This window comes from Schistocerca piceifrons, chromosome 8, assembly GCF_021461385.2.
Source record: "Schistocerca piceifrons isolate TAMUIC-IGC-003096 chromosome 8, iqSchPice1.1, whole genome shotgun sequence".
Taxonomy (NCBI): domain Eukaryota; kingdom Metazoa; phylum Arthropoda; class Insecta; order Orthoptera; family Acrididae; genus Schistocerca; species Schistocerca piceifrons.
This window is the reverse complement of record NC_060145.1, coordinates 59,811,846-59,835,162: the sequence shown is the minus strand read 5'-3', so window position 1 is coordinate 59,835,162 and position 23,317 is coordinate 59,811,846. Positions and strand designations below refer to the sequence as shown.

The following is a 23,317-nucleotide window of genomic DNA, read 5'->3' as shown; positions in this document are numbered from 1 at the left end:
AATTGGACAACCAAGAGTAGTCCATGCTCTTGGAGTTTGAGAACTTTGCCACTACTTTTGTAATCTCAGTGGGTGTGATTGTCCTCCATTTAAAGGTATTGTTTGCAAGTTGTTGTTGCTCAAGTAGATCACTTGCATTAGTGTTTGTTGTTTCAATTTTGTTCCTAATATCACTTACAGAGTCCATGAAAAAACGATTAACTTTATCTGGGTCAAGAGCTATGCTATGTTCATCATTCCTGCAATGCTCTTGTGCAACAACATTCCATGCAGCTGTGCACATATTAGGAGCCCCTTCAATGTATCTTTCGTATGCTGTACTTTTTGCCATTCTAAGCTTAGTTCCATAGGTTCTCTTACATTCAAGATACGCTTTGTACAATTCATCTTTCTGCTCCATTCCATATTTAAGAGAATTTTTACAATGATTTCATATTTTCCCTCATATTGGTAAGTTCATCTGTGTACCACTTGATGTTTTTCTTTATAGGTTGGATTTTATGACTGATTTTTGTAAGAGGAGAACAATAATACCATAAATCTAAATAAATTTTAATGAAGTTCACAAAAGCAGTTTGTTTTACTTATTCCCACTTGACAGTTATATATACAGTCCACTTAGTATCTCCGAGTTTCTGAATGAACTGGTTTACTACTTCTTCCTTCTGCCCTCTAACCCACGTTACCTTTTCGTTAGCATTGGCACCTGTGTTGGAGGGGGGTCCTTCGGTTTTGTTTTGGTTGAGTGCGAGGAGTATTGGATCATGGTCTGCAAGTCCCTCACCTACAATACTGACAAGTGTACAAATCCCTATCAGAGTTAACAATGATGTTATCTATACATGCTCCATCATGTGTGGCATTTCTATTGCTACAATACAGATTGAACATTCTGAGGAGGTTAAAAAAAAATACTTTGTGTCTTGCTTGCAATCATTTCCCATTTCTATATTGAAGTCCCCACAGATAGCAATTTTTTATTTAGATTTTAACAACTAGTTTTAGAGTTGATGGTAAATTGAGTTCATGGTTCAGAGTAGTTTCAGGGGTAAGACAAGGCTGCAACCTGTCTCCACTGTTGTTCATATTATTTATGGATCATATGTTGAAAACAATAGACTGGCTGGGTGAGATTAAGATATGTGAACACAAAATAAGCAGTCTTGCATATGCGGATGACTTAGTTGTGATGGGAGATTCGATTGAAAGTTTGCAAAGTAATATTTCAGAGCTAGATCAGAAACGTAAGGACTATAGTATGAAGATCAGTATCTCTCAAACGAAAGTAATGTCAGTGGGAAATAGATATAAACGGATTGAGTGCCAAATAGGAGGATCAAAGTTAGAACAGGTGGACGGTTTCAAGTACTTAGGATGCATATTCTCACAGGATGGCAACATAGTGAAAGAACTGGAAGCGAGGTGTAGCAAAGCTAATGCAGTGAGCGCTCAGCTACGATCTACTCTCTTCTGCAAGAAGGAAGTCAGTACCAAGACTAAGTTATCTGTGCACCGTTCAATCTTTCGACCAACTTTGTTGTATGGGAGCGAAAGCTGGGTGGATTCAGGTTACCTTATCAACAAGGTTGAGGTTACGGATCTGTAAGTAGCTAGGGTGATTGCAGGTACTAGTAGATGGGAACAATGACAGGAGGGTGTCCACAATGAGGAAATCAAAGAAAAACTGGGAATGAACTCTATAGATGTAGCAGTCAGGGCGAACAGGCTTAGATGGTGGGGTCATGTTACACGCATGGGAGAAGCAAGGTTACCCAAGAGACTCATGGGGGTCAGCAGTAGAGGGTAGGAGGAGTCGGGGCAGACCAAGGAGAAGGTATCTGGATTCGGTTAAGAATGATTTTGAAGTAACAGGCTTAACATCAGAAGAGGCACCAATGTTAGCACTGAATAGGGGATCATGGAGGAATTTTATAAGGGGGACTATGCTCCAGACTGAACGCTGAAAGGCATAATCAGTCTTAAATGATGATGATGATGATTTAACATCATCTCCATTATTAATTCAAATTTCTCAAAGAAAACACACGTCACCACTTGGTGATCTGTAGAGACTTAATAATTAGGTTATGATCCACAAGATTTACACAGGTGAATTCCCCATCCATATCGGAACAGTATGGGCTAATATCAATTTTTCTGAATATTGTCCCCTCTTTAACAAAAATGCCTGCCCCTGCCCCCCGCCCCCCCCCCCTCCCCCATTTTTTTCACTTCCCGACACATTACATCTGCAGCAACATATCCCTGAGGAATAAAGCAATCTACCTCATTACTCCTCAGCCAGGGCCAAACAGTGTCTACTTTCTTTTCAATGCAGAAATACTCCAGTTCCAATTTATTCCTAATGCTACATAAATTCATTTGCATCACAGTTAGTGTTTTGTTAATATGAGAAAGTTTTTTAGTCATATTCTGTGTCATGTCCTGTTCTGTGTCATGTCCTGTTCTGTGTGCTGGTGAGGCTCCAAAAATCCTTGAGAAGCTTCTACATTTCGATTACTTTCACGATTTTTATTTAGAGAAGATATTTTTGATTTGTCATCCCCTACAGACAGTATCAGTTTCCCTTATTTTCAATTATTTTACAAATGTCAATGAGCATTTTACTGAAAGTCACTGACCCAAGTCTATTTAAATGAACACCATCCCCACCCAGACATTTGTCACTCAGGAATTTGTTTGGGTCAATGAAAATTGTACCAAGTTCATCGCACTGTTCGCTAATGCCACTGTTTAAATTGTTTATGTGAGTATTACTCACCAAACTTCTTTGTAAAATTCCACCGATTACCAGTCTTGAGCCTGTATAAAGATTTTTGGCACAGCGAATTATGTTTCGTGTTTTATTTATTATTTCTTACTGGCTGTTGCTTCGTAATGAATTTGTCCCTGCATGTATTATAACAGCTTTGAAATTTGTCTTAGGACAACCATTATTTCTGGTGTTAGAATCATGCTTTTTGATATTTTTGGGGACTAATGACCTCAGAAGTTAAGTCCCATAGTGCTCAGAACCATTTGAACCATTTTGATATTTTTAAAATATTTTGCGAGTTGTTGAGGTTGAATGCCAGGGCGAACATCGATATCACAGTTCGGAACTACCACATTTTTCAGTATGGAGTCGCCTATAACGAGAAATTCATTTTCGTCAACCTGTTTTGATGAGATCCTGGTATTTTTGAGTTTGTTCTTTTTCTTGTACGTAACTGTTTTCCAAGTGTATTTGTTTACACATTTTCCACTCGGTAAGTCCTTTGCGTCTTTTTTCACTGAAACTTGCACATGAGAATCATCCTTGTTTTGTATTGGCAGCATTGGTGTGTTTTCTGAGCTTTTCCAGAGTTCTTGGCAATGGAGATATGTAAGCATGATCTTCAATGTACCCCCCAAAGGAAAATGTCACAGGGCATTAGGTCAGACGACCTGATAGGCAAAGGGAACTGCATTACTCCCAATCCAGTGATGCAGAAGTTCGTCATTTGGGTAGTGATAATGAAAACAACCATGGACTGTTTTTAAATACCCTGCACACCAAATTTTCCCTCACCCTCACCACAATTCCACTTGGCATACTGGGTTGATCGGTAACTTTTCTGTTTACAAAGGCAACATCCATCCCTGAACTGTGGATACTAAAATACACTCTGTTTAAATGGCAGTTCTTTTCCACAATCCCTTGTGAATGCACACTGTGCTGTAGTAACAGATAAACATCTCACTAATTCCTAACACAAAACGTCTTTTCTTGCTTTGTCATCTTTTTGTCAAGGCACTGCACTCGTAATGTGAACTGGTGGGCACAAAGCAAACTTGGCAAGTTTACAGTTCTAGACATACATCAATATTTGTTCATGTAATATTTTAAAAAATATATAGCTTTGAAAATGAGTGACTCATTTATAATAGCTCTGTATAGCAAAGTATTCATAAAAATACAAAACACATACTCACTGCTTTTTTCATAGCTCTTACTGGTATTATAAAGAATCAGAACTTCTCAGGCAAATATATTTCAAAGTAACTTCGTGTTGATGAGAGGTATGACCATAAAATATGATTAAATCTATGGCTTTAGAAATTATCAGTTTTTTAAATCAGGATAAATGTGGTAAAACAGAAAAAAGAAGGAAAGCTACATGCACAGCTACTGATGGGAAATAAAAAGTGCTCTTCAAATCCTTAGTCAGGAAGGACACAAGGAAATGGTCAGAAGCAAAAATTGCACTTGTGCATCTACCAATTACTTCTCCTGTTATCAACCTCTGTTCTGATAAAGATAAATATCAATTCAAGTGTTTGACACAGTTGGTCCGCCATTTTTCCTGATTTGATCGTTGGTAGGCAGATCTCCTCATATGTTACCTTTTTTTTTTTGTGAAGTAGGTAGAAAGACTTGATAGCAGTTCAGTGACCAGAAACTACACAGGGTTCCCATGCACAAAAAAAGTTAAAGATATGTGGGATTTCTTTTGCAAAATGCACACTGGATGATGAGCTGTGAAATAAACATAAGTGGTAAATGCTGTTGTGGTAATGGAAGTAAATGGTATAAAAACACAATTCTTAAAATGAGTATTCATCAATGCTTTTTAGGTGGTGTTAATGGGAAGTAAAAGAAGAGTGGCAGGCATTATGTGATGGAAAACACAGGCTATTCATAAAATGCTACAAAAATTACACAAAATGCTAATACAGTGGTTCCAAATCAATATAGGATCATCTTTTCTGTTTTTCTTGGAGTTAACTTGATGATAGTGTACAGTTTTCAATGGCAGTTAGTTTTGCATAACCAGCTGTTTGTGTAAAACATAAACATGAAAGCCTGAAGTGAAGATGTATAAATTAGTGCAACACTTTAATCAGCAGTTCAGTTATTACTACCCCTGTAGTAATATGTAGAAAGAATTGCTTTGATGATTGTTGCATGCCACTGAAATCATTTTGCACATAAGTAGATTTGTGCGCTCGAGTAAATGGATGCACAATCAGGATTGCTGATTTCACCTAAAAGCACACAGTAGTATAAACTAGGGAAACATTCTTCTTTTCATCTAGTTATTTGTGGCAACCTTTGTGATCTTTCAGTCGAGTGCTTCTGAGAAGTTTGTGTGTTATGTCTGTTACATGCTTACACAGCTGCATCTCTGTACATGTGATGATAGCATTATCTATTAACTTGTTCTGTAAGATTAATGTTAACAGAGTCACAGCAGCTGTAACACCTCATGCTCACTGATTATAATTCTGACAAGTTTACTGAAATTGTGGTGCCTAACTTAATAAAAAGTGAGGAACTTGTTTCTTGAGCTGTGTAGCTAATTTCTCTTCAGTAACCAGCACTTGCCCACAAATACTTTTCCCCCCCTGGAAACGGTGGAAGTCTAGCACACGTCTCCCCCCACTCCAAAACTGCCTGACAATAACAAGTCCTCAACTTTAGGAACCGACAGCATCACATCAGCATGTATTTCTGCAGGATCTATGTGTCTCTTCTTGATGTGTAGTCTTCCTACAGACACATTGTCATCATCTCAGTTTTGAGAAATAAAGCATTTCTTGTTTCTCTTAATGGAGTTGTGCTTGTATTCTTAACTGTTCACTTTTATTGCATTTCAGGGGAGTTCTTAAGAAAATGACTCAGCAGGCAGTTTCACATCACAAAGAAAATAAAAATACTATCATGATACATAATGACAGTGGTGCACTTTAAAGCAACCAAAATGAGAAAATTGCTGATTGGTCCCCCCCCCCTCCCCTTTTTTCCAATTGTGGAGAACGTACAGGGTGTATCAAAATGAAACATCTGATTTGACACATCTATATTTCTGAACTTAATAAACATGTACAATGAATTTTTGTTATTTGATGAACAGGAAACTAAAACAAATTTTTTTTTCATACTTTTTCATAAGTGTTGAATATGCCCCCTTGAGATGCTCGGCATGTGTCAGTCCGGTATTCAGTTGTTCCCACACTGTCTTGAGTTACAGCTTCCACAGCTGCTGTTATGCGATGTCTCAGTTAATTCATTGTTGTTGGTAACGGAGGCACATAAATCGTCTTTTTTAAACCCCCACAAGGTATAACCACATACAGTCAGGTCCGGTGACCTTGGAGGCCAGTAATGTAAGGCTGAATCATTTGGTCCAGTGTGACCAATCCATCGTTCAGTAATCCTTTGGTTTAAAAATTCCCGCACTTCTAGATGCCAGTGTGCTACCTAGTGGAAGTTTGCTCTTTCTAACAGTACATTGTTCACGCATGTATATCAAATAACATAATAAGGTTATAATAGAGGGAATCATTCCACATAGGAAAAAAAATCTAAAAACAAAGATGATGTGACTTACCAAATGAAAGTGCTGGCAGGTCGACAGACACACAAACAAACACAAACATACACACAAAATTCAAGCTTTCGCAACAAACTGTTGCCTCATCAGGAAAGAGGGAAGGAGAGGGAAAGACGAAAGGATGTGGGTTTTAAGGGAGAGGGTAAGGAGTCATTCCAATCCCGGGAGCGGGAAGACTTACCTTAGGGGGAAAAAAGGACGGATATACACTTGCACACACACACACACACACACACACACACACACACACACACACACACACACACACACACACACATATATCCATCCACACATATACAGACACAAGCAGACATATTTAAAGACAAAGAGTTTGGGCAGAGATGTCAGTCGAGGCAGAGGCAAAGATGTTGTTGAATGACAGGTGAGGTATGAGTGGCGGCAACTTGAAATTAGCGGAGATTGAGGCCTGGTGGATAACAGGAAGAGAGGATATATTGAAGAGCAAGTTCCCATCTCCGGAGTTCGGATAGGTTGGTGTTAGTGAGAAGTATCCAGATAACCCGGACGGTGTAACACTGTGCCAAGATGTGCTGGCCGTGCACCAAGGCATGTTTAGCCACAGGGTGATCCTCATTACCAACAAACACTGTCTGCCTGTGTCCATTCATGCGAATGGACAGTTTGTTGCTGGTCATTCCCACATAGAATGCGTCACAGTGTAGGCAGGTCAGTTGGTAGATCACGTGGGTGCTTTCACACGTGGCTCTGCCTTTGATCGTGTACACCTTCCGGGTTACAGGACTGGAGTAGGTGGTGGTGGGAGGGTGCATGGGACAGGTTTTAAACCGGGGGCGGTTACAAGGGTAGGAACCAGAGGGTAGGGAAGGTGGTTTGGGGATTTCATAGGGATGAACTAACAGGTTACGAAGGTTAGGTGGACGGCGGAAAGACACTCTTGGTGGAGTGGGGAGGATTTCATGAAGGATGGATCTCATTTCAGGGCAGGATTTGAGGAAGTCGTATCCCTGCTGGAGAGCCACATTCAGAATCTGATCCAGTCCCGGAAAGTATCCTGTCACAAGTGGGGCACTTTTGTGGTTCTTCTGTGGGAGGTTCTGGGTTTGAGAGGATGAGGAAGTGGCTCTGGTTATTTGCTTCTGTACCAGGTCGGGAGGGTAGTTGTGGGATGCGAAAGCTGTTGTCAGGTTGTTGGTGTAATGCTTCAGGGATTCCGGACTGGAGCAGATTCGTTTGCCACGAAGACCTAGGCTGTAGGGAAGGGACCGTTTGATGTGGAATGGGTGGCAGTTGTCGTAATGGAGGTACTGTTGCTTGTTGGTGGGTTTGATGTGGACGGACGTGTGAAGCTGGCCAACATCAAGGAAAGTGGCATGGGATTTGGAGTGGGACCAGGTGAATCTGATGGAACCAAAGGAGTTGAGGTTGGAGAGGAAATTCTGGAGTTCTTCTTCACTGTGAGTCCAGATCATGAAGATGTCATCAATAAATCTGTACCAAACTTTGGGTTGGCAGGCCTGGGTAACCAAGAAGGCTTCCTCTAAGCGACCCATGAATAGGTTGGCGTACGAAGGGGCCATCCTGGTACCCATGGCTGTTCCCTTTAATTGTTGGTATGTCTGGCCTTCAAAAGTGAAGAAGTTGTGGGTCAGGATGAAGCTGGCTAAGGTAATGAGGAAAGAGGTTTTAGGTAGGGTGGCAGGTGATCGGCGTGAAAGGAAGTGCTCCATCGCAGCGAGGCCCTGGACGTGCGGGATATTTGTGTATAAGGAAGTGGCATCAATGGTTACAAGGATGGTTTCTGGGGGTAACGGATTGGGTAAGCATTCCAGGCGTTCGAGAAAGTGGTTGGTGTCTTTGATGAAGGATGGGATTTTTTTTAAAATCAGGTGATTCTTTTTGACACACCCTGTATACTAATAATGCTGCATAAACTACACTCTCTGAACATATAGTAGTACTTGTTGGAGGAAATTGACAGTTCTGCCTTTGATTCTTGAAAAAGATAAGAGTTGTACTTTCAGCCATCAACTATCAAGTCTCTCACTCCTCAGATTCATTACAGTGGAATCTGATAATAAACTACATTCCCCAATCTTACATGCAAATGATGTCTGAAAAAACAAATGAAAATATTTATCACTGTGTGAGACTGTTGGTATTCTTCAACATGTTCATTTTAAAATGGAATTTTCACATACTCTTAAGTTTAGATATCTAGACTTTCTTCCATTATGTTCCCAGGGTCTCGAGAAATGAGTGCATGGGGTTTGATAGTGGTCCATTCATCTGATAGGGATGTTAAGCTATATAGCCTCCTTGGTGCTATTTTTGGAAAGCAGGCAGTGTGCCAGTACTGGCTTTCACAGCTTCTCTTCTCTTCTAACAACAACAACAAAAACATGACACCGCACTACACATGTTCTCATCAGTCAGCTATTGAAGACAATCACAATTACAACGTATCACATGCAAACTGCCCAAGCATTCTAAACTAGAGAGGATTTAACGTAGGCACAAGCCACACAAAAAAGCTTCATTATTATGACTTAGAAAGAAATTTCCAGAACCATTTCTTCTTGCTTTTCTCTTTTGACAAAACAGAAAATAATAAAATTCTCTCCCACAATTTCTGATAAATATTTTAATGACACAGTGTGTGTTTTTCATTTGGACAAAGAATGTTACACTTCTGTTCGAAGTAGATTTTGATTATATTTTGTCTGTTTTTAATTTTTTGCTTATTTGTACCACTTTGTAGGCTCCTCTTATAATTTTCGAAGCTAATGAAGTTGAGTGTTTGATTTTTTAAAGCTCCACCAGAATGTGTGACCAGTTTCAGTGTGAGTACTATAAAAATGCCACAGTAATCAAATGGCATATGAAACAGTAACTGAGAAGATTTTATATGTGTGTAAATGTTGACAAGAACTTAAGCTGGAATAAACATATTGACTTCCTCTCAAAAAACTAAGCAGTTTTGCGTTTGTAATGCAAGTACTAGCTAGTTCCACTGACTTGAATCTGTCATTAGATAGAAGATAATTTTCTGGGAAAGTTTAAGTAGTGCATCTTGAATACTGAAACTACAAAAACAAATTATCCGATACACGTGTACTGCACAGCAAACAGAGTTTTGTTGCCCATTATTTCAGAAACTGGAAATGCTAAATGTTCCCTCCATATACATTTGTGAAATTATAATCTTCCTACATGGCAGACAAACGTTAGTTGAAGAGAATCATTTTAACCATACATATAACACAAGAAATAAAAATAATTTTATGCTACCTACACACCAGTTGAAATTATATGCATGGACTCCACAGTATATGGGGATGACAATACATAACAAGTTAATGGGCAAAAAAATATTTAATATGAAGCCAGAAATTTTAAAAACAAGGCCACAGCTGATTCTGCGATAGAAATGCTGCTATTCAAAAGAAGAATTCATGGAGGATGAAATGATAATTTGAGCAAGGAGTAATTAAGTGTTAGATTTTATTGCATTTATGTATAGCAAAATTGTATTATTATTGTTATTATTATGCTGTCTGTCAAGATCAGCTATTCGTTGTTTATAGTGAAATTTTACCGCAATTTGCTGTGTCTCCTGTACCTGAATCAAATGATTTAGATTATGTACATTATGAGACAAACCATGATTCACAATATTTGTTCATTTCATTACAAAACTTTATTAGGCATGGTCATATGAGAAATTGCAAACTCTTACCTTCTAGGCACTTGAAAACCAGTTCACCAAGTCAGTTATGAAGAGGAACATAAGAGTTTGGACGGGAATCTTAGTAATTGTGTGATTTGGAATTTTTCACACATGCAGAATAGTTCTAGATATAAATGTCACTTTAGGGCTTTCTATTTTTATAAATTAACGTATAAGGGCACTTGTAAAACTTTCGTACAACAAATTAAATTAGGCATCAGTAACTTTAACTAAAGTTTCTCCACCCATAGGACTTACCAACATTTTTCTCTAAAGATTGAAAACCTGTATCAATCAAATGTATGTACTCACATAGCTAACATATCTAGGCTTTGTGCCATTGTGTTCACAGTGTCTCCAGAAGTGAGTGCATGTGACATTGTTTGATGATGATTTATCCAATGGATCAGTGGGTTGTCTGAGGCCTTATTATTGTGCTAACTGTGAGCAGGTACAGGAATGGCTTTATGTTCGAGTTAGAACTAAACAAGCTATATCAAATGGAAAAAATTCTATTAAATTAATTCTGTTAAAAAAAGTTAAGTCTTTTGCATTTCAGCCTTTCTGTGACTTCTCTATAGTATAAGGGGCGACAAAAAAGTTTCTGTTCGAGGACTGTAGGGTCCAGAATCAGTATCCCATCAGACAAAAGCACCATGAGCATTGAGGCAATCATCCGAGTGACGCATCAGGTGGAAGATACCCGTTTCTTAAAACAGTGTGTCGTGCTTCATGAAGAAGTCTGTAACTGCCTGCTGCACATCCTCATCCAGTGGGAATTGTCAACCTTCCTAGGCCTTTTTTAAGGCACTGAAGGTCTGATAATCACATAAGGAGAGATCAGGACTATAGGGTGGGTGCTCTAGTGTCTCCCCCTCGAGTTGGAATAACTTTTGTGTTACGACATTTGCTATAAAGGGACACACGAAATCATGAAACAGTAGTAACTCTTGTCCACAACACTGGTTTTTACAGAAATGCTGCCCCATATACGTTCTTTATTCTCTAGTGGATGTCTACCAGTGTTTGTCCTTCGGCAGCCGAGAAAAGAACGTTGGTCCTTGTTGGACACATTTGGTAATAATGTCACTATAATTCACATTTCTGCATTTACTGCACCCACATCAGAAAGACACGAATGCCACATTAATCCCTTGCCTACATGTTGGTGCTTGTACACCCGCATCAAAGTTACGCTATGTTGCATACATGCTGCAGCAGTGTCCTCAAAGAGAAACTTTTTGATTTTAGATATGTTCTTCCATCTCCCAAAATGTACATCTTCTGATACACTGAAGCTCTGAGCATGTCAATCACCAATCAGAGCAGTGCCCATCTACTAAGCGATTATGAGTTAACTTGACCATAAACAAATTTGTAAGTTATTTAATCCTATTCAACACAAAAGGTACAACTTCTTCAAAAGTGCTCTCTCTCTCTCTCTCTCTCTCTCTCTCTCTCTCTCTCTCTCTCTCTCTCTCTCTCTCTCTCTCCCTCCCCCCCCCCCCTGCCCCCCCCCCTCTGTACTGATATTAGGTGTTATAGGAATACTGCGTGTGTAACTGCATTGTTATTTATGACAGTCTAGACACTACCACAATAGCTGCAGATCATACACTATGTAGCAAATTTTCCACAGCGTAAAAAAAATGCTTTTCGCGCCAGTTGCTTTGCACCAAAGATGATATTTTTTCCCCAATGCATCATATCTAATTATTAAGCTCATTAAAATGAGTACTAATAACATTGTTGATATAAGAAAAGAGTCTTCTTAAGCAGCTGTCAAAACGACATCAACCAGAGCACCAGGTGACACGAACACGTTTAAAAACACAATGGAATCTCTAGCTTTTGGAATTTTATACAATCCCTTCATGTCAGAACAGATGGGGATGTGCAGAAAAGAATGGATATGTCCATCATGACAGAGAGTACATTATGCCACTGTTAGTCTCTCCCTTCATGTTAAACTGACAAAATGAATGAAGGAAAAGTGACTGTCTCTGTGCTTCTGTATGAGCACTGATTTCTCTTTTATCTTATCGTCAATTACTTGCATGAGATGTATGTTGATGGCAGTAGGAAGCATTCTGCAGTCTGCCACAAATGTGGGTTCTCTAAACTTTTTCAATATTGTTTCATGAAAACAGTCTTCTTGCCCTCGGGGATTCTCTTTTGAGTTCACTTGATCAAACCTACTGGATACAAGTTTAGCAGCACACCTCCAAATTGCTTCGATATCTCCCTTTAACCTGATCTGGTGGGAATCCCAAACACTCAAGCAGTACTCAAGAATGGATGACACAAATGTTCTGTACACAGCCTCCCTTATAGGTTACCTACATTTTCCAAGAATTCTCTTACAGTCATTCTCTTTTATGTATGCCTTTCAACAACTCACTGCTTCTGCTATTCAGTGAGCAGTTTCCTTCACTCCTAAATTATTTAGCTTGTGTATGTGTATGGAGAGCATTTTAGGTAATACTTTTCTGTGACTGGAGTGTCCAGTGACAGGATTCCTATACCTTTGCTAATCTGCCCTGTAACATAAAGTGAGCAGAGGTTCACATGTGTACCACATAGTAAGGTGTTTGTCCTGGGAGGTACGGTCGCTTATTGGTTGTCATCCAGTAGCGTATTATTTGTGAGTGATTTGATGCACTATGCCTTATTTGTCCAATATTAATTGGCAGTTATCACTGTCATCAATACTTTATTGCAAACAGTAGTTGAATCTGGTAGTTTGTAACATAACAGCAGTTTTTCTTCCTGAAAAGTCCCAGAACATAAGTGATTTGCATATGGGAAAAAGCAGTTAAATTATGTCGCCCAGGTGAAAAGTATGTTTTTAATGTCTTATGGGAAATACTGTGATGACAATCCAGCAAGAAAGGCGAAAGACGAGCCACTGAAAGAAGAAAGATGACAAGTAAATAGCTTAGGAACAGACTACAATTTGTGCAAACTGAACAATTATATTGTATGAGGCTATAACAGATGAATGTATGAAAGAAGGTGTATCCTTGAAAAAACATAAGAAAGTGAAACTCCATGTGTACTTTCATTTATTCTCCGTGGACAAAATACAGGATTTGTTTTGGACTGTGGACATATTTTATATTACCTATCATAACTTTGTGGTACAAATGAAAGTATTCTACCCCTCTGAAAGGAATTGCTTAATAGTATAAAACATTTATTGAAAGAAACTCCTTCAAAGCCATTTCAATGCTGCTTCCACTAGATCTTTTTAAATTCTTTGGAAGTTTCTTCACTTAAAACTTCCGGGCTGATAGGCCGTGGTCAAAGTATAAAACTCTCCCCTGACATTTCGTCTCCCGCAGTTGGAGACGAAACGTCAGGGGAGAGTTTTATACTTCGACCATGGCCTATCAGGCCAAAAGTTTTAAGTGAAGAGAATACCGGCCATGAAAGCTTACATTGTATGATCTTTGGAAGTTTGTTACAAAATTTGATCCCTATCTAATAGGGACTGTGTTTTCAGCTTTTGTCTTATGCCTTTCCAAAGGATAATTGCAATGCCTTGTAGTATTATAAATGTGTACATATCTACACCATTGTATGGCTTGTATTTTAAAATTAGTTTAGCAGTTTTATAAACTTATTAGTGAAGTCTTACTTTTGAACATCACTTTGCAATACCCATAATAAATAAGCTTGCACAGAATCCTAAGTGCCTTTTTGTTATGGATGACTACCCTGTTTCTTATTTGCATGCTTGGCAGCAGCACAGTGCCATTTTTCCATATGCAAGGTATTGGTATGGTAAAGAATAGTAGATCATATTCATTAGCTCATAATTCAGAACTTGTGGCATTGTCCTCATTGAGCAAATTGATTTTCTTATTTTTGGCTTCCCACGAAAGATTTCTGCCTAACATAATGTCAGCGTATAGTTCAGTTTCATTTCTGAACCATCATCAGACACAATTTCCATTGCACTCCGTCAGCCTGGTGGTGTATTTGAACTTGTTTTACCAAAGTTTAAGCTTAAGCGGTTATTTTGGAAGTACTTCTTCAAGCCAAGTAAGACATCAGAAACATTTAAAGGCCAGACTTTTATGTCATCTCCTTAGTTAAGTACCTTGCTATTGTGCATTGTGGGTAGATCATTAACATATTGACTGCCATGAGGTTGCTGCTGCTCACAGCAGAGCCTTACACCTCAGGCCATCTGCACATTGCTGGCCACAGCAGAGCCTCACACCAAGGCCTGTTCTTGTCTGGCCTGGCAGTGAAACATCCATCACTACACTTGTAGCAGTTCGTGTGTTAATATACAATATGAACAATAAAGGCCCCAGAACTGACCCCTGGGACACACACCACACTTTAAAGTAGCTAGATTTGAGTTGTACCCCGTAATAATGATACCCACTTCGTGTGTGACTAGTGTTACCTAGTAGCTGTTTTGCAGACATGATTGTAAGAGACTTTAGCTACTCCTCTAATACCATAAGATTCCAGTTTATCAAGTATCAGCTAATAAAATACTTTGCCAAATGCATGTGATATATCTAGAAATAAACATGCCACCCTTTCTATCTCATCTAATTTCATTAACAGGGTATGCACTAGCTCACATATCACAGACGATATTAAGTAGCCTTTCCTAGAAGTGTTTTAGGTTTCTCGTAACACTTTTCCTTTGACAAGAATATGGAAAGGATAGATTGCTACTTACCACAAGAGCAGTCATTGGATCGCAGACAGGCACAATGAAAAATAATGCTAGAAATATTGCAGCTTTCAGGCCATTCGTGCTAGAAATATTTCAGCTTTCAGTTCAAGTCTTCTTGAGAAGTAGAAAACACACACAAGTTCACTGAAACATATCTCAGACACACAGTCTACATGCCTCCTCCTTACCCCTGCCACCTGATTGCTGCTCACGTCAGACGCAGTCATAGTTCGGCTCCAGTGCCCGTAGACAGTGGCCACATATGCGTGAATTGTCCTTGTGTGAATATGTGTGTGTTTTGTATTTCAGGAGAATGCTCTTTCTGTATTTTTTAGCTATGACATTCAATATTGTACAGTATATGTGCTACTTGCTATTCAGATTGTCACTGACTGTCTGACAAGGAAATGTAATCTCCCATCTGTGGTCGTATGTGGCACTGACACATAGTTTAATGTTTGTGGTATTATGAAACAGATATATCTGACCAGTAGTACTGATTTACTTGCAGGGTTGAGTACCTTGAAAAGAGTAAGCATCTGCAAGAGCAGCTACGAGAGTTACGTTCAGAGATAGAAGTTCTCAAGGTTGGGGAGAAGCAAAGCCAGCTTGACCAACTGCATGATGAGCAAGTCCGGCTTGGTGAAACCAAGTATTCAACTTTACGTAAGGTAAGTGTGTCAAACATGTGTCTTAGTTGTATTCCAGAATTTGGTAATAATCTTTCTTTCCATCAAACAATGTTCAGCATTATTAGTCATGATTTTCTGATGACATATGTGAGCAAAGATGAAACTATAAACTATTCTGTTTCATAGCATATCGTTCATGGTTACTATTTAATATCTGCTTTTTATGGTTATTATCATAGCTAATATGTCATCTTTAGTATGTGCCAATATTGTGCAACAGAGGCATTTGCCATATGTCATCACTAATATCTACATTTAATATATTTCATCATGTTTTATATAAGTGTCACTAGATAACTTCCTTGGCTTTAGTGAGACATTAAATAAAGAGCCAGACAATTTGCACTATAAAATTTCTCATCATCACTACAGAAAGGACAATATATCTTTCCTGCAGAGTTGAGCCATAATGTGATTTGTTTGTTTTTTCCTTCTTTTATTTTTAAAGAAAGAAAGTAAAGACTTCTTGTGGCATCAAAGTATGATAATTTTATATTCTGTCAGACAGTCCACAATAGATTTTGCTATGTGACAACTGGCATTGTCAAGACAACATGTAACATAATGGTCACTATATGCAATGTAAGGCAACAGCCAACTTTTACCAAGTCATGTCAAGGTAATTGCCAAATAGGCTCAACTTTTTAATTTAACTGATTTAATCAATTGGCATAACTAATGTCAGTGTCATAATTGAACATTTTCATGATACATCACCCTATAATTTTTAATTTGCAGAGCAGTGGTTGAAAAACTAGAGCTTAACTCACTTATAAGTAGGGCGAGAATTGAGATATAAGATTCCGCCAGGCGAAACACTTTTGTTTGTATCAGTTAGATTTTCATTTTCAGACAACGAAGAAATGTTCATAATTCCATTAATTAATTCAAATTTCTTCCCAAAACACTCAAATAACCTGAAGCTAGACATCTGGAAAACATTTACTAACCCAAAAATATCATGAAATATTCTCTTATAGTTCCCTAAGAAAGTCAGGGTTTAGCATAAAACAGATAATATGATTCAACAACAGCAACAAAGTGTGCCGTAGCAAATACAGTCATGAACGGACTATAGAGGGAGCCTGGAATAAAACCACACTCACACTTGCACATTGTTATTAACAATTTCATATTGTGCCACACTTACAATCAATAATAAAAAATGATACAAGGTAAACACATTTCTGAAGTCCAATGAACTGTGATTGTTGCCATTTGTAACATCAGATTGCTTTATTAAAGAAATTACTGAGCTTCATTTGCACAAGGCTGACATCGGATATTGGTTACTATTAGAAAGTTAATAATTACTGGAATAATGCCACATATCAAAAACAACAGCAAAATTTAGTAAGGTTTAGCTTTTACTCTCGAGTAGTTGTTTTGAAATGACATTAATGCAGGCTGCCATAACTCCTAACAGAAGTCAGTCTAATCAGTACTTTTTCACCTCTGTTGCAACTAGTAGATACAACCCATCGTCCATCTTCAACAAAATTCTGCCTGCAGCCAGCTTAATTATTGCAACTCTATTTCACTGTATTAACAATAAATTGTAAATGGTTTAACAGGCAGCCAGTGTACTGAGCCCACCACCTGAACTTCTGGGTAGGGCAGTGGCTAGAAAATTGCTGGCATATATAGCTTGGCAGATGTCATCCATGAACATATAGTACTGTGTCCTTTGTACAGTTGTAACACCAAGAACACTGGAAGTACTAGGTAGTCACAACAGATTAAGAAATACTGTTTGCTGGATAGTTGCAAATCATATCGGTAATAAATCTTCATTTGTATGGCCATAATTTAAACTTCAAAATTCTGATATACCAGTTTCAAACACCAATACACCAAATATGAAAACCAGTATAATATCAACAATTATTTCAACAGACTGGATAGTATACGCAGAGCATGAGAATCTTAAAATATTAATTGTTAACTGCCAGAGAATTTGCAGCTAAGTTCCAGAACAAACATTTCTTATAGAAAGCAGTCACTTCCACATCACACTAGGACAAGAGAGTTGGTTGACACCCAGGCACTGTATATTGATTATATACACACATCAAAAAAAGTTTTGCATCACCTCGGTTCCAAGAGTTCTGGAATCTGTACAGAAAATTGTAATAGAGATCAACATAAACATCATTTCTTCCCTTTTTATTGCTCATGAAAACCACACATTGCGTGTTGTATCACCATAAAGCGAGACCTTCAGAGGTAGTGGTCCAGATTGCTGTACACACCGGTTCCTCTGGTACCCAGTAGCACATCCTGTTGCATTGATGCATGCCTGTATTTGTCGTGGCATACTATCCACAAGTTCATCAAGGCACTGCTAGTCCAGATTGTCTCACTCCTCAACAGCAATTTGGCGTAGATCCCTCAGAGGGGTTGGTGGGACACGTCATCCATAAACAGCCCTCTTCAATCTATCCCAGGCATGTTTGATAGGGTTCACATCTGGAAAACTTCTGGCCATTCTAGTCGAGCGATATCGTTATTATGAAAGAAGTCATTCACAAGATGTGCACGATGGGGGCATGAATTGTCATCCATGAAGGATGAATGCCTCACCAATATGCTGCCGATACAGTTGCACTATCGATCAGAGGATGGCATTCACGTATCAGCCCAATACAACAGAGAACCTTCACCTTGCTGCACATGCTGGACAGTGTGTCTAAGGCATTCAGCCTGACCGGGTTCCATCTACGATGATTGTCTGGTTGAGGGCATATGCGATACTCATCGGTGAAGACAACGTGTTGCCAATCCTGAGCGGTCCATCCGGCATGTTGTTGGGCCCATCTGTACCGCGCTGCATGGTGTCGTGGTTGCAAAGATGGACCTCGCCATGGATGTCAGGAGTGAAGTTGCGCATCATGCAGCTATTGTGAGGTTTGAGTCATAACAAGACAACCTGTGGCTGCACGAGATGCATTATTCAACATAGTGGCATTGCCGTCAGGGTTCCTCTGAGCCACAATCCGTTGGTAGTGGTCATCCACTGCAGTAGTAGCCCTTGCATGGTCTGAGTGAGGCATGCCATTGACAATTCCTGTCTCTCTGTATCTCCTCCATGTCCGAACAACATTGCTTTGGTTCACTCCAAGATGCCTGGACACTTCCTTGTTAAGAGCCCTTCTTGGCACAAAAAGTAACAATGCAGACACGATCGAACTGCAGTATTGACCATTTAGGCATGGTTGAACTACATACGAGACGAGCCGTGTACCTTCTTCCTGGTGGAATGACTGCAACTGATCGGCTGTTGGACCCCCTCCATCTAATAGGCACTGCTCATGCATGATTGTTTACATCTTTGGGCAGGTTTAGTGACATCTCTGAAGAGTCAAAGGGACTGTGTCTTTGATACAATATCTACGGTCAACATCTATCTTCAGGAGTTCTGGGAACGGGGGTGATGCAAAACTTTTTTTGATGTGTGTAGATTTGACTCAAGGAGGAGGATTATTTGTAGCAACCACCACAAGCCTGAGCCCAAGCGAGCTGCAAACAATTCCGATTGTGGACTAGTATGGACAAGAGTAACTAGGATTGGTGGACTTCGATTACCAGATAGATGTTTCTGCTAACTGCCAGATTCAGACGCATTGGTCATACAGTCATTCAAGGAGAGCCAAAGTCAGTAGCTGAGAAATACTCGGAACATAATGTAGTAGCAAGTTGTGACATTAATGTATTCAATATCAACTGGGGAAAGTAATCATACATTATCGGCAAAGTAATTCTGAATACATGGTCTAACAACTTCCAAGAACAACAATCTGATTATTCACACAAGAGAAATATTTTAGACCTCCTAGTTACAAACAGGCCAGTCTTTTTTGAGAGGTTCACCAAAGGCAAATAGGTCGTCAACAAAGCTAGGTGAGTGTTTGCATTCGGTCAAACTGTGTGAGTGAGTCACTATCAATTTATTAAAGGATGACTGAGAACATGTAGTTCAGATCTGGCAAACACAGAACAATTATGGTTAAAGCTAAAAAATGTTACAAACCATGGCCTGGATAAATACATCCCAAGTAAAGTTTAAAAAAGTGACAAAGACATATCCTGGTTTAATGGTACCATTCAGACACTGTTCCAAAGACTTATACTGCTACACTCTTGTCACAAAAGAAACTGCAAGGAAACTGATAAATTAATAGCAACTTGTGCATCCATAAGAAGAACCATGCATGAAGACAACAATAATTTTCACAGATGAAGCCTCGCTAAAGATCTATCAGAAAATTCTAGGAAGTTCTGTTCATGCATAAAGTCAATGAATGGGTTCAAACCTTCCATTCACCCATAGAAGATTTGTCTAATGTTGTAACTGAAGACAAATGACAGGAAGTGCAAATATTAAATTGCATATTTAAAATGTATTCATACATGATGATAAAACAGTACCAATATATGACCACCACACTGGCTCACAAATGAGAAACATCAATATTAGTGATCCAACTACTGAAAAAAAATTGAGACTACTTAAAATGAACAAAGCACCGCGCCCCGACAGAATTCCAGTTAGATTTTACATTAAATACATTGCAGAATTAACTCCTTTCCTTGCTTTACCAAGAGCCGGCCACTGTGGCCGAGTGGTTCTAGGCGCTTCAGTCTGGAACCGCCCTGCTGCTATGGTTACAGGTTCGAATCCTGCCTCGGGCATGGATGTATGTGTTTAAGTAGTTCTAAGTCTAGGGGACTGATGACCTCAGATGTTAAATCCCATAGTGCTTAGAGCCATTTGAACCATTTATCAAGAACCTCATGCACTACAGATAGGCTAGTGTGGCTGGAAAATAACACAATTGACTCCTGTTTACAAAGAGGATGAGAGACAGAACACATGAAATTATGGACCAATATCACTGATTTTCATCTCTTGCAAGATCATAGGGCATATTCTAAAACCCGACATTATGAATTTCCTGGAGGAAAGAAGCTTCTCTCAGAATATCAGCATGGATTCAGGAAAAGCTACTCATGTGGAACATGTCTTGCTTCATTCATACATGCCATCTTGCAAACAGTAGGTGCAGGTGGACAGTAGCATTAACTACTAGATATAGTAGAAGGCATATCTTCACATGTATGTAATTGAGTTGATGTCTGTTTGGACCAATGTTCTTCAGAAATGAAGGTCATACCAAGTGTTCCCCAAGAAAGCATAATGGGCATAGTCCATATCAATTCAGGTAGGCTAGGAAAAAATCTTACATTCATAGTTCCGGATGCTATTGAATTTAGCATATGTTAAAATGAAGGACTAAGTAAAGAACACACATTTTTTTGTTTTCTCCAAAAAAATTCTGCTTAGAGGTACAGCCCTCCAAAGATGCCACTGCATTTACCATTTTGAAGATACGAATTTTGGTAAAATATTTTAAAATGCCATATCTCTGGAACAGTTGTAGATATTTTCTTGGTTTTTTTATTTGAAAGATAATTGCTTTATGATTACAAAGAAATTCTCCATTTGGACTTATATGTAAGAGTTCTGAACTTTTTATAATTTGTGAAAAAATTTTATTTTATTTATTTATTTTTTTTTTCAAAAATGCCAGTGCATAAAATTTTAATTTTTTTTTCTGTTGATTAGTACCACATAGTTCTACATTCCCTGAAAAGGACAGCTTCCACTTTCACATTGAACAGGCTTTTATAAACAGTTGAAATTTTTGCCATATGTAAAACTTGTTTTATTACCCCATTATCACATAACAGGCTCATAAAAATCGAAACCTAGCCTGATTTAACATAATTTTAGTTTTGAAAGCTGAGTAAGAGACTCATTTTGCAAGCATTTTAAATGGTTTCAAAATGTAAGGTTTAAATTTATACAACTTCTGTGCACTTCGTTTTGTACCGAAATTAGCCACTCAATGAACTAAAAATGTGTTCCACTGTTTCAGTATCTTCCTTTGATATAGAGTGATGCCTTCCTGTTGAACCAATAGGAGCTGGAGCACTTACAGTCTTCAAAACATTGTGAACAGGAAGTGAGCACTGATGGCATTGTTGCTGTCCTTCGGCTGGAAACCTATATCTAGCAGCTGGTCCATGTGATAGCATAAAGTTCACTACAGTTTTGTTTAACTTATAAATGGTGTTTGTAATCTCTGCAATCCACCAGTCACAGTCATACACACACACGCTACAAACATCCCCCTTCTCAGGTTGTGAATCTGAATATTATCCTGCTGTTTCTGAGGAGCTGGCCGAAAGAACAAAATTTCTTCTTTCTTGCTCTTTAAAGTGTGTACACTATGAGTTCGTCCATCTCTTTGAATCCAAAAATGTGTCTTCAGAATTCCTGTCAAAGGAGTAGTTTGTTTGGACCATTCTTCTTATTTCTGCACACAGAATTCTTCGATTTCATCTTTGGACAGAGGAATGAGGGCTGCCGATGTTAAGATTTCATGACTCTCGTAAAATACTCAGCATTCTGAATCGCAGCTGTATTTGTTCTGGAAAGATTATGTTTTGTAGCATGGTACTTCAGCAGGCCTCCTAAACCATCACAAGGCCCCTTCCCGTGACCAGTAGCACTGTATACCCAGTCAACTGGCACAAGCAGCTTACTCAATTCAAACAGCTGGTAACAATTTTTAAAATGACTAGGAGCACCATCAGAAATAATGATGATCTTCTCTGCCTCTGTTTGCAGTTGAAGAATTTTGCGCATTGCTAGCAAAGCATTTGCTGAGTCACGTCCTGTGTCATCACTTTTACCTACAACACTTGTGGCCTTGTTTTGAAAATATGTCACTCCTGTAAAAATTGAAACCTGGTCATTACTCCAGTGATACCCTTGTACTTCTTGTTGGAGAGTTACAGACCAGTTCTCAGCAAAATCACAGTGAAGCACTAAACATAGTTCTTCAGCCTGTACACAACCTTTCACTTCTGCAATGTGTTGTTGTTGCAGTTTCTTCAAATGCTGGCATGTTACTGCTTTCATTGACCATTTACAAAGTTCATCAATGAAACTGTCAAAGGCAACAGTTTCCTTAATTAGTTTATTTTCCTCCCATGTTGCATATGTAATTTCTGCAGAGTTTTCTGCTACGTTTTCCAGGCCAATTGTCTGTAACGACAGTCCTCCCTTTCCAAGGCAGTCACCACATTCTTGAAACAAAGAAATCTCTCACTTTACATCACAGACTACTAATGACTTCACACACCCAACCAAGGTGTCATATGTCACATGCCCCAGTAAGTTCTTCAAAGTTACCACACAAGAGTTCAAAATTTGCACAGTACACACATAAACAGACTTCTTTAGGTGGGTATGGGACTACCCACTTAGGTCTCAGTGCATAAAATTTTGATCTTCCAGTATGTGAAGTTGTATAGTTGCTCTTATGAACTGCAAAAGTTTCTTTAATACTGCAAGTCACATACCTCTTCACTTTCACAAGTTTTTGACCTTCAGCTGTTACAGTTATAGTGTCTTTTTTGTTGGCACTCTGGCGAGAACAGTCCCATTTATCTTCCAGAGGATAAAATGACTGCACTATTTGAACTTGAGCTGTTTCTACAGGATGACCATAGTAAGGATCTGGTCTTCCAAAGACTCCTTCTACAGACCTCACATTTCTTGATTTGTTCACCATTTACTTCGATGGTGATGGAATGTGGTTCAAGATTGTTTTCTTTGAAAATGTCTCTGGAATAATAGTTAAAACTTGCACCTTTTCACTGTAAGATGCACAGTATTCAACAGCTGAATTGATATTTGTGAAAAATTCCTATCAAGAGATGCAAGAGTGCTTTGGTTCATTTTCTTCTGAAGATGGAAATTCTACTT

The 23,317-nt window shown here is 38.8% G+C and overlaps 1 protein-coding gene across 3 annotated transcripts in view; it reads left to right on the top strand.

Moving 5' to 3' along the window:
• The window catches only part of LOC124711180 (merlin), a 167,854-nt gene that overhangs the window by 125,991 nt on the left and 18,546 nt on the right, over nucleotides 1-23,317 (top strand). For all 3 annotated transcript variants that reach the window (XM_047241107.1, XM_047241106.1, XM_047241108.1), the window contains one exon: nucleotides 15,300-15,459. In XM_047241107.1, coding sequence (XP_047097063.1) covers nucleotides 15,300-15,459 — 160 coding nt within the window. The remainder of the gene's footprint in view (nucleotides 1-15,299; nucleotides 15,460-23,317) is intronic.